We start from the raw sequence: 12,674 nt of genomic DNA on the forward strand, positions 1-12,674 counted from the left end.
GGTGAAAGGAACCAGATGTCTGCCTGAGGTTTACAATACTACTGTGGTGCAACTTTGGTCTAAATTATTATTTTTTTTGGTCTAAAGTGCTTTGTTATCCACTCTTAAAAAATATTAATAGAATCCAGTATTAATAGACTAAAGCCTAAACATTCCCTTGACCTAAGATGCTGCCTGACAAGAGTCAGTGCTACCTGATGCCTGGTAGGGTTGGGTACCGAAGCTTTTCAATCTGAGTAGGGGGCTATAAGCCAGTGAAGGGTGTGCAGCAACAGTGCATGTAGATTCACTGGTTATATTCAAAGTAGCTATATTTGCATTGTATGCTCCCATTTGACCTTCATAGAGCCATGTTATGGAACACTAAATGTGTTTACATCTCAATTATTAAATAATGCAGAAATGTTGAAAAAAAACTGAAGAATTCCCATTTAAGACCATGTGACGTCTGAAATTTCCCTAGCCATACAGAATACTGTGTTATAGCACTGTGCTAATAGTGTCTGAGTCCTTGCTGTTCCTGGGGCTGTTGGGTAGAGCTTTGAGGTGCTCCAGATGTCTGCGGGCATCCTCTCGATTCTGTCTCACATAGTACACCACGTACGCGATCACCATGGTGAACCAGCCAAACATTGTGACAAACATGGCCACATCCGTGGTCTTGCGCTGAAAACTGCATAGGTTGACCCCAGAGTCAAGCACCTGGATGACAGGCTTGCCAGCAAATTCCTCCCGTACAGCCGTCTGGCAGTTCACCTGGTTCACTGTGTCAGGGTCCAACTGCAACTCCCTCAGCACCTCCTGTAGGGCACACTCACAGTGCCAGGGATTTCCGGCCAGGCTGATTTTGGCATGCAGCCGAGCAAAGGTCTCTCTTGGAACCCCTCTCAACAAGTTATTTGACAAGTCTAAGGCACGAAGGCCCTCAGAAATACCCTGGAAAGCACCTTCCTCCACCACCTCGATGGCATTGTTAGAGATATCCAGCTCCTGCAGTCGACGCAAGCCCTTGAAGGCCTGGCTGGGGATATGGGTAATGCGGTTGGAAGCTAGCTGAAGAGAGACTGTGTCCTCTGGAATATTAGCTGGGATCTTCTCAAGGTCACGGGACACACACTGGACCGTCTTGAGCCCATTCCTCTCAGTGCAGTGGCAGTTTTTGGGACAAGTGGACACAGTGCTGAATGAGAAAGCCAGAAGCACAGCTCCTGTTATGCTGTTCAGCAGCTTCACACCCATTTTGCAAACATCTGCAGAACCTCCTAGGTGGTTCACTATATCATTGCTGAGCATTCCAGGTCACAACGTCCCAACTGATAACTACAGTAGCAGTATTAATCAATGATGGCTATAACCTGGGGAGCTCATTTCCCACTCTCAGTCCTGCATTGTTGATATTATGAGCCATCTTCAGTACATTCTGAGTTGAGCATAATCTATGTGCAGCAGAGGTCTTACTGTGAGTAGAGCTGTCCACCATCCAATTCTAGATCCAGAAGAGGGATTACTTTATTCTGCTGGAGGTGAATAGAAAAACAAAGCCAGGGGCAAGGAATGTTGGAGAACAAACTGTTGTTAACACTCATTTAGTCAATACAGGAATCCTCTATCCAGAAATGGTGAGTCTGGGTCTCTCAGAAACATCTTTGAGGTGAGGTAGCTGATATCATTCAGTTAAGATCTGACTGTGTTTTAACCCACCGTCCTGGTTAATGGCCTGCAAAGGAATAACAATATGACAGATTTAAGGGCAAACTCGACTTAAAGTTAACTCAAGTAAAATAAGGTAGAAAAAAACTAGCTGTTTTGTGAAACGTACATATACAAATAATTTCTTTTACTGTACTTATTTTTTGCTGTGCATTACAATGATGTTTAGGCTCATTACATTAATATAAGGTAAAGGCCGGAACAAATTAAATATTTTGACAGTCAAATAACCATTGATTATTAAAATGAATAATCAGTTATTCAGATTATGAATTGCTTAATCACCAAATAACTTCTACATATCTTTAAAATTAAGCTTAAAGTTGTTTTAATGCTTTTGCTAACTAACAATGAAGACCTTATTCAAAAATTCACTGTTTTAACAAACTTTCCTGCTAATATAAAAATAAAAAAAAATGTAACAAAACTAGGTTTTAGTCTTAGTCATCCCATAATTGTTCAGATTAGCAAAAAAAGTGAGACTGAGATTTTAGTTATAAAGTATTTTGTGTTACTGCTAAGTTTATGATAGTGACTTTTATTTTGACGTGGTTTGATGTGGTACTTCTTGTGATGTAGCGGAGTAGAGTGGAGTGATTGTCTTTCTCTTTTTTCTTTCAGTATATCCAATATATTAAGTTAACCAAGAGTCAAGTCTATTGTGCCAAGGTTGACTTTTTTCTTTTTACACTCAGCCCATGTCCATATGAGGATCTCACACCTTATTCAAATACAACTCTGCTCTCCACTGTTTGGCCGTGCTCGATGTATTGCCTTATAGCTCTTGTGACGCAGTGTTTACAAATCGTAACAGATTTATTCTGTTTATGGGACAGACAGCTGCTCTGTGTCCAGACAGAGGGAATTATCACTGTAAAAAGTAACAGTGGCAGTAAAACTGTACTTTACACTGTTATAGTTAAACTTAATTAATCTGTGGTTTATGTGCATACAGAACTGGTCCTAGTTAGCTCAAGAAACACTTGTGAGGACATCACCAAATAACTGAGTATATTAGTTGTCAAATAACTGGTTTTTAACATGTGTAAATATCTTTGACAGTATTTATGACCACTTTTATGAAATAATGCTATGCATTGAGATGTTTTGATATCAGCCCAAATGTTGTCTTTAAGACAAAATAAACCTTGTTCAAATGACAAAACCTAATCTTCAAACCAAGGATGGGTCTTTACTGAACACACAGATGAGCCTTGCAAAATATTAGTCAATAAAGCATTATAGCAGGGGAGACAATGTGTTATAGTTAAGGGGTGTAATTCATGACAACAAAATAAAATATGATAAAATACCTTCATATTTGGAATTGGAATTATATAAAATAAATAATAAATATTATTCCATGAATTATTATTTTTTTTTAAATATGTACAGCTTAATGTAACATCACAGTATCATTTTGCTGGTATTTTTACAGTTTTACAGTAATATCAGTAATTAAGTTAACATTTACATGTAAATGAACTGTCACCACACAAAACCCTGCAGCAAAACCACAGGTCCAGATTGATCATTGGTACCAACACCAACACCAAATGGTACCAACACCAGTTTTTGATTTACAGTAAAACCAATTCTGTCAAAATGACATTGAATGTGGCACTGTCAAAAAGATTTTAGAATCAGAATATGTATAATAGTTGTTTTGTGTGAAGAAAAGGGCTCTCTCTCTCTCTCTCTCTCTCTCTCTTTCACACACACACACAGATAAAACTCGGATAATCGTTAACTCAAAATGGTTTAATCTTCACAGGCAATCTGTCAGCTTGCTTATTGTCATGCCAATGCCAGAGACAACATGACTGGTCGAGTATGTTCTTGTCATCTCTGAAACAAAACCCCATCACATTTTACCTTCTGAAAAATTAAGCTGGTATGCAAGATGTTATAATTAATACATATGTTCAAATTAATAACTGACATTTAAATAGCATAGCTAGAATAAACTGTGCTTTTAACAGTGGGATAATTCAGTTTGAAAGGCATTTTTAACAGGTAGAGTATATTACATATACTATGCAATTTCAGTTATGCATTTTGATCTGTACAGTGCTTTAGTATTTGACAGCCATAAGAAAAATGAAAAAATAAACATTTAAATATTTTTTTTATTCTGTTACTGCTGTTTCACAGTAATACCACCAAAAAGAGTTACTGTACATACATTCTTAGCTGTACATCCTGAACTGAACATGTATTTTGAACTGTAGAATTTAATATTTGACAGCCAAAGTAGCCAAATAAATTCATTAAAAGTATGTATTATTGTGGTCCAGAGAACTGAAACCTAAAACCAGCAGACTGTGTTAGCACTCCCTTCCACCGCTGTATGATAGTTTCCTCCACTATAAAGAGTGCACTCCTGGGGTTTGAGAGGCATGTACACTGTAGCTGCAAACACTCTTACATTTCTAAACAGCCTAGACTAATATGTGTTCACATTATAATAGCCTTCACTGACGTGTACTCTTTTTCTTCCATAATGTATGACATTGTGGAATTTGCATTATGGAGCCTTTGTGTTAAAATTAATGCTACAGTGCTAGTGTAATTGTGCAAAGGTAATGAGAGGTCAAATGACCAGCATTACCCCTTATCTGGCTTTGATTTTAAAACATTTAAACAGCCATAAATTTTTAGCAAATGACCATTAACTGCAAATGGCACTAGAATATAATACCACACTCTTATGAAGGTGACTGCTCCCTCCCTATGTGAAAATGGAGACAGATTTACAGGGTTGCTGGTTTGAGAGGCATGCATATGCACATATATTGTCCCTGTCCAAACAAATGTCTATTTGTTTTTTGTTTTGGGCTTTTTGAGAATGTGAATCTGGCAGTTTCTCTTTATATTGTGTCAGAATTTCATGATGAATGGACCAGTAGAAATGCTACAAAATAACTTTTTCAAAATTAATTCAACCTTTTTACATTGGATCTATATCCAATTGAGATTTCTCTAAATATTTTTAGAAAAGAACTTTGATGTTTGCATATCAAATCAAGCTCATTTATTTCAAAATAGTGAGAAAAGATGTTTTTCCATGATATGGGCCCTTTAATAGTGTTTTCTTAAGCTAACAGAAATAACATTAGTAATATGATGCAGCATTCTTTAAGAGCAACTTGATCATGCCCCACACATATTTAAACACATACAAGTTAAAAAAAAGTTTCAAACGGGTTCTGTAAGTAAACCCATCCATGGGAAAGTGCTTTAGGGAACCAAAAGTGGTTATTGCATCATTCAAAGAACCCTTTTTGTCACCATTATTTTTAAAAGTGTCTAAATAATGTTATTAATTTATCAAGGAATTTACACAACACAAATTCTATTCCAATATTTGTATTGTTGGCATATAAGTTGGCATTGACAAAAAAGAACCAGTGATGCCATTTCAAATATGCAAAACTAGTCAAAACTATAAGTACAAATAATTATTATTCAGAATTTGACTTTGCCTTCAAACTGATTGGGCGGCACTTCATCCTACGGCAAGATAGTGATCCCAAACATTGTGCTAAAGTAAAAAATGTTAGGCTCTTGCCAATCACCCGATTTAAATCCAACTGAACATGTGTTCCATATGCTAAGGGGAAAATGCAAGGGAACAAGGCCCTGAGACAAGCAAGAGCTGAAGATGACTGTATTAGTGACTTGGCAGAGCATCATCAGAGAAGATACTGAGCACCTGGTAATGTCTATAAATTGCAGACTTCAATCAGTCATTGCATTTAAGAGATATTGAAGAAAGTACTAAACATTACTGCTTTAATGTACCTATCCCAAACATTGTGATGCCCTGAAATGAGGGGCATAGTGTGCAAAAGTATTGTAATTTCAACATGGTAAAACTGAAATGTATGCAGATATCTTTGAATTAAAGTCTGGAATGTGTACTTAAATCAAGCTTGATTGGTTTAAAATGTTCAACTCTGGAGCAGAAAAAATGTGTCTTTTCCCAAACATTATGGAGGGCAGTGTCAGGTTTTGTGTATGGCAAAATATTGTTCTACAGAATCTTACTTCATGAAAGCCTAAATACAAACAATATGAGCTGCTTTTTAAAAAAGAGGTTACTCAAGGGTCCTTGCAATAGTTCTATTTACAACAATAACAACTTAAAGAACCATCTGATTGTTTAAAAGATTTTTACTGATGGACTGACTTAGGGAACCTTTTAAAATTGTAATTCTACTTTTGTTACACCCTTAAAATGGTTCTATAATGGTTCTTTAGTATGAGAAATGATTCTATATATGACCAGTTTAACTCAAACAACATTTGATTGTCTTCTTTATGACTGATAAACCTTAATGGTGCCTTAATGGTTCTATGTAGCACCCTTACAAATGTTATTCAATAGTAAAAGCAATGGTAAGACATATATAGAAGAAAACAACCCAAAAAAGCAATTAAATATGTAAATGGTTTATTTATATGATTGACAGATTGTTGTCCATGGTTTCTTTTTAAATAACATATTATCAATAAGATGCTTAACTGGGCTCTTAAAGGGTTCTTCAGGGGCTCCTAAATATGGAGCCTATATAGAACCATGACAATTCACAGAATCAACTGATCGTTTAAATGGTTCTTCTCTATAATTGGGAAACTGTTGTATATAGTTTCTTAAAGAACAAAAGATGTGTTTTCCAACTGGAATTTGCTCTTAAACAGTGGTTCTTCAGCAGTTCTTTAGTAAGAGAAGTGGCTCTATATAGAACAATGGCAACTCAAAGAACCATCAGCTTGTTTAAACTGTTATTTCCTATGATTAAGACCCTTTTGTATATGATTCCTTAAAGAGCCCTTTAAAAATAGAGGTTTTCAAAACTGGAGTTTGCTCTTAACAAAGGGTTCTTTAGTAAGATAAATTGTTCTAAATAGAATAATAACAGCTCATTAATAATTATTAATGTTTTTTATTTTTGTTTGATTAAATCTTTTTCTTTTGTATATAAAAGCTTTTTTTGAGTGCAGGAATTTAAGAACCTTTTTTTGTTCTATACAGAACGTGAGAACGTGTATAGCACATGCTATTCCCTTCACAGTGCTCTTAAATGAGGTCAGATGTGCAGTAGGCTGGATGCTTCTTCGCATAAGCGGAGTCTGCAGACGGAACAGACGGAAACCCGCTGTTTTCTGTGTCAGGTTTAAATGAAGATTATGATAATCAGCGCTGATGCGACGTTAAGCATTGTATTTCTGTACATTTAAACAGAGGTAGTACATTAAATGAGCCCCAAAACTGTAAATAATTGAACTTACCTGTGTGTGTTGCCTGAATAAGTTTAGCTCATTTTCTTTCGGGTTCATCTTAAGGTAATTCAAAAGTCTGTCCACAGCCGTCATCCCCTGAGGAAGTGGCCAGTAAGAGTGTCACGCCGCTATTTTCCTCCACCCGTATTCCGCCAACCCCCTCCTCCTGCGCTGGGATTGGCTAATAGTAGGCCTATCTCGCCTTCGAAGGGAGGGCTCTGTGTGAACTACTAGCCAATCCTGATACAGGAGACGTGCCGATACTAGCCAATCCTATTGCTGCAAGAGTGTTTCTATTAGCCAATCCTAGTGCACGTGATGGACTCGTACTAGCCAACCATAACACAGGCGTTAAGGTTTGTAGGAAAACGGGTGGGAAAAAAACGTGGTGGAATCGCACACTTGTTGCAAGTGTAAATGCAAGTTGTCTGACGCTGTGTGTGTGTAACCTTGTGTGGTCTTTCTAACTGGACTGAGAGTTTGTGCGAGCAGATGCCGAACAATTGGAAGATTTTCAAAAATAGTACCCAGTCTGGAGAGAAGCTACTGTTTTCTTTGGCTAAACGGTAACTGGTGGTCCAGGTGTGCAGCTGGTTGGTACTTCTTTCCATGTTCTCCAAGGGGTCCTACACTACACAGTGTCATGACTGAGGCTGCATCTCCAACCTTATACAAACCATCAGACTCATCACAGACTGCTGCTGTGCAAAAGCAGAGATCATCATTCATTTATTTAATTTCCAAACAAGTTATTTTGTAGGAGATTTTTATTTTGAGTAAAAAAGGGGAAAGATAAAAAAAAGTTAAATAAGTGGGAACAGGACTGAAGTATAAATAATCATTCAATAATACGGAGAAAATGGGACCTGGTTGACCACCCAAACTGTCCCTATCAGATAAACAGCAAATTAAGCTTTCATCTTTGAGCAAGAAGAGAAAATCAAAGTCTACTTTAGATCCTTCAAATCTGAAACAAAACAGGAATTTGTGTTGATCCTTCCTCAGTGAGAAGACGAGTCAGTGCTTTAAAGTAGCCCTTAGTGTAAAATAAACAAACATGAAGTTTTGTTAACCAAATTGCTAAACTTACTGATGGAGCCAACCACTGGACTGACTGGACACATTTAGTGGACACTCTAGATACACAGTAAATACGGCCAAAATTCTGGCCCTGAAAAAATAATTACTTGTATTAACGGTCATTTTAACTGGAAATGAAGTAAATGAAGAGTGGATTCTGATGTTTGTGCATCACTGTAGTGTACTGCTGTTTCAACTGCATTAGTCTAGCATGTGTAGTACTGCAGTATGTGGACTGGATGAAGCCTGACTCATTGACACTGACAGACTGGCTGACTGTTGTTGAAATGCAAATAGTGTCAAGTGTAAGCAGTGGAAGCTGTTATTGGGACTGCATTGTTACCAATGCTAATTTACTGGCATTGCACTACTAAACCAACCCCATTTCCCCCTTATATTGCTTACTTATTTGTATGAAATTATACTCTTAAAATATGCATTGATGGTCCAGGATTAATGTCTCACATCTAATCCTTTTAATACTTAATAAAGCTGATGCTATACCCTAGCCCTGTGGTAAAATACATTTTTCCAATTCCATTGTATGATGCTTAAACTCATTAAGGAGTCAATGTGTGAAAATTGCTACATTTATCTGTACTGTACTGTCCACTATTTTAGTGAAATTCTTATTCCGAGACCTTGTAATCCATATAATCTGGTGTCATTCGATTGAAAATATTCAGTAAAAGTTATTGTGTTTGGAACACTTTTGTTAAGTCAAGGAATTAAAATCTAACAGCCTATTTATTGTTGTCATACAGAACTCCAGTTTAAACCCAGAGCTCCTAATATGGACATGATAATCACTACAGAGTGAGGGCATGACTTCAGAGGTCTAATTTGACTAAATGATTATGGCAGGAAAGATGTGTAAAGAATGCGTCCACAATGCATATTTGAGTAATCGTCAACCCACTTTTTTACCCAAAATATATATTTGTATATTATTTATGTATTATAGGTTTTGACAGAATCTGTGATTCATTAAATTCAGGGGACTCAAGCAATACTAAATAATTAATAGCATTTTGTTGACCGTGATTGAGTTAAAATAACAACCAGGAAAGCAAGATTTATGCTTAGTTACAAAACTACCACTAATTAGCATGTGTACAAAAGTACACTATAATCAGTGTCATAAAACATGTATTCAAACATTCATAAGCTTTCAGATAAGTGTTATGCAAACTGACATGTTTAAGAAGAGTTGAGAAAAATTCTCTTTCATCTATCTTTCTTGGAACTGTTTTAAGTGTTACATAATGAAAGTAACCCATTACTCTATGAGCAATATATGTCATTGCTATATCAGCTAAATTCGAATGCATTTTTTTTTCTACAGTACGCTTCTCACATGTGCACTGCAAACTGTGTCAAAGCATAAACTATTCTTGTTACCTAAGCTAAACTAGGTGTGCTGACTAACTGTGCTGGCCTTATTTGTCATTCCACAATGCTGTAGTGAAAAAAGGTGACCACAACATAATTACATTGGAGGGAAATGTCTTGCGCAGTTGTGCTCAGATGTTCCTGCAAAAAAAGCCAAATATCAGGATGTAAATGCCAAATAAAAATCTGAAAAATTAGAATAATGCTATTCACAGAATCCCATTTCAGAAATGAAAGATAGCCTAAATGCCAAATGCTGCTATTTGTCAAATGCCATATTTCTTAGGTATATTGCAAAACAAAGTTATGTCAACCTGAATATTCTTTCATACAGTTATATGCAAAAGCTTCTTAGTGAAATACTAAATGGTATGCTCATCTTCTCCAGAGAACACATCTGCATATTTTAATGTACAGTTGGAATTTATTTGTGAAATTTGAACATTCTTTTAAATAAGATGTGACAAATCTTATGACATATTTAATGTTAAATTCTGCAAGAATATTTACCATATTAGAATAATCAGCAAAATGTCATATTTAGGATGTTTCCTGTAGAGTTAATTTGTTAACTTATTTCCACTCAGGAAATCGACAAAACTGTCATTTGACCCTAATACTGTGTATGAGTTCATATGTGCCCTAAAGTTAAAGTAAAATTTACGTTACGATATGTTGAGCTTGGAGGCGGAGGTGGGCGTAAATGCAGGTATTTCATAAATACAAGTAAAACAAAACCAAACAGACAGAACACAAAGCGATACAATTAAGAAAACAAACCATAAACTGCCATGACCACACATCAACAAGACCAGACACAGAAATGCTGAAACAAAAGGGTACTTATACAGAGACTAACAAGGGACACACGAGAAACACCTGAGACTAACGAGGGGGTGTGGCTAGAGGGGAGGCACAGGTGGGAACTCTAAAGAACTGGAGGGGCTTGGTCTGACAAGACACAAATAGAGCCAGACACAAAACAGAGGCAGACATGACAGAACAAGGGCAGGCATGACACTACACATATCGACATTGTGTAATATCATTATGACTTTACAGGAAAAGGACTTTGAATGGAAGTCAGTGTAAAATAAGAGTTTATTCCAAATAATTTCAATGATTTCTATTGGTCTGTTCATCCAGAATTATTAACACAATGTTCAGAGCAGCTGCAGCGTTCAAACCATTAAGAAAACTAAAAACAGACTGGAGCTGCATGGTTTTCATTGGACAGCAGCAATATGCTCTTTTGTTCAGGTAGTTATGGGCTCGAAATGAAGGCTATTCACCATCACATATAAGAAAAGAAATGCTCATTGAGTTTCAAAACATTATTTTAGCCTTTCTGCAGCTGTGCAGAGCTAAGCTAGGCTACACAATAAGTGAAGCAACAAAGGTCATTCTGCCGACCTCCAACATAAAAGAGTCAATTAGGGGATTTCTTTGCATTTTGCATAGTAACAAAAGAGTACTTGCCAACGCTGCAGAGGGTAAATCATTCTGCATTAATGAGGTTTCTTCAATTAGAAAAAGTCCTCTGAAGCCATTTGTTAGTTCTTCTGGGTACTAGCAGCTTGCTGTGGATTGGAGAGAAAATGCATTTCTTTTGGATGCACCATAACACATTTTTTTGACTAGTTAGAATCCCAATGCACAAACATATCTGGGCTTATCTGGGCTTTTTCACACTAATTAGGCAGGTACACACAGACGGACATAGAGACTTTTCTGGATATCTTCCGTGTACTTTTGACCTTTCTTGCTGTGTATTTTTTTTTTTGCCTTGCCTCCTGTTTGCCCCTTGACCCTCTGACTACTCACCATTCAACTATTCTGACCCATGTCTGAACATGCTAAATATTTTTGCTTGAATTGATCAACCAGCATAACCAAGATAGTCGACCCGCAGGTCCAAAATCAGATGCAACATACACTACACTGGTCATTAGCTGGCTAACCAGCTAGTTTACCAGCATAGGCTTTTTGCCTGTATGACCTGCTTAGATCATCCAAAAGCTACCAGCAGATGCTAGTCTTGAACTTGATTTTTCAGCAGGGTATAAACATTATGTAAATTTAAAATATATCTCAACTTCATTGTGATTAATATTTGGTGTTAGAAATCATTTTTACTCTTAGATTGTGCCCTAATTCCTCCTTCTTAATCCCGTAGCAAAACGGGGAGACATTTTTCTTCATCCATTCACATTATTGACATGTATGCATTATATGACAAACAGTCCTTAGATTTTTTTGTATAGCAGCTTCCTCTTTCACAGATCACAATGGCTGTAGATACAGATGCAAAGTACAAAGTCAAAGTCCGTTTCACCTTGTCAGTTCAAAGCAATGAAGTCAATGAGGTGAGTCTAACCGAGATTAACTGAAATGACAACGGCATCAGTTTTTTGCCTCAATGCCATTAGGCCAAATATACGGACACTAATTGCTTATTAGAAAGTCTCTTCTACGTCTGAATACAGAACTAAATGACCTGCACACCATTGTGGGCAGCCTGAACTAGAACTAGAACACCTAGAACAGCTAGAACTCAGCTAGAACACCTGAATCAGATGACCTTCATTTGCAAGATAGGGCATATGTATGTAGCAGTTCAGAGAGACAAATAGGTGGAAGGCTTTGGAGATTAACAGCAGGATTTGTGTAGGATGGGGTAATGTGGGCAGATTTCTTAGTGGGTACGTTTTGAATATACTGGGTAAAGCAATTAGCTTTTACAGGTAAATCATAAAACAGAGAGTTGCAGTAGTTTAACCTAGGAGGCTTGTACCAGGATCTTAGCATCTGAAGGGGTCCGCATAGGGGGAATATTGCAAAGATGGAGGTATGTTATCTTAGTCAGGAATTTAATATGTGGATCAAAGGTGGGATGAGGTTCAAAAGGACCCCTGGAGGACTAATACAATCAACCTTCAGTTCTTCTTTAGATCAGCGCCAATATTCTGCAAAGAGCTGGGGCTTTGAAGATGTGCTTTACCAAAGCACTAATATAGCTTGAAACATACATCTATCCTTACAAGTGGTTGCTGAAAAGAAAGCTAGTGGATTTCACTAATTGCAATAATACATATATCTTTTTGGTTCTTTTGGACAAATTGTCACAACCAATTAATAAGTCTGAAACTGCAAGGCATTATATCTGTAGCTAAACAATGTATGGCACTCTGTTTTAAAATGATGAA

At 36.8% G+C, this 12,674-nt stretch overlaps 1 protein-coding gene across 1 annotated transcript; it reads right to left on the minus strand.

Moving 5' to 3' along the window:
• Positions 1-201: 201 nt before the first annotated feature.
• Positions 202-1,271, minus strand: LOC140559423 (leucine-rich repeat-containing protein 3-like). The gene has a single exon (XM_072682929.1). It carries the CDS (start codon positions 1,237-1,239, stop codon positions 481-483), a length of 759 nt encoding a protein of 252 aa, XP_072539030.1. The 5' UTR covers positions 1,240-1,271; the 3' UTR covers positions 202-480.
• Positions 1,272-12,674: the final 11,403 nt, after the last annotated feature.

This window comes from Salminus brasiliensis, chromosome 7, assembly GCF_030463535.1.
Source record: "Salminus brasiliensis chromosome 7, fSalBra1.hap2, whole genome shotgun sequence".
Classification (NCBI taxonomy): domain Eukaryota; kingdom Metazoa; phylum Chordata; class Actinopteri; order Characiformes; family Bryconidae; genus Salminus; species Salminus brasiliensis.

Bases quoted from the DNA above. Each gene is read 5' to 3' on its own strand.
- LOC140559423 (XM_072682929.1), bottom strand. From the start codon at position 1,239: ATGGGTGTGAAGCTGCTGAACAGCATAACAGGAGCTGTGCTTCTGGCT.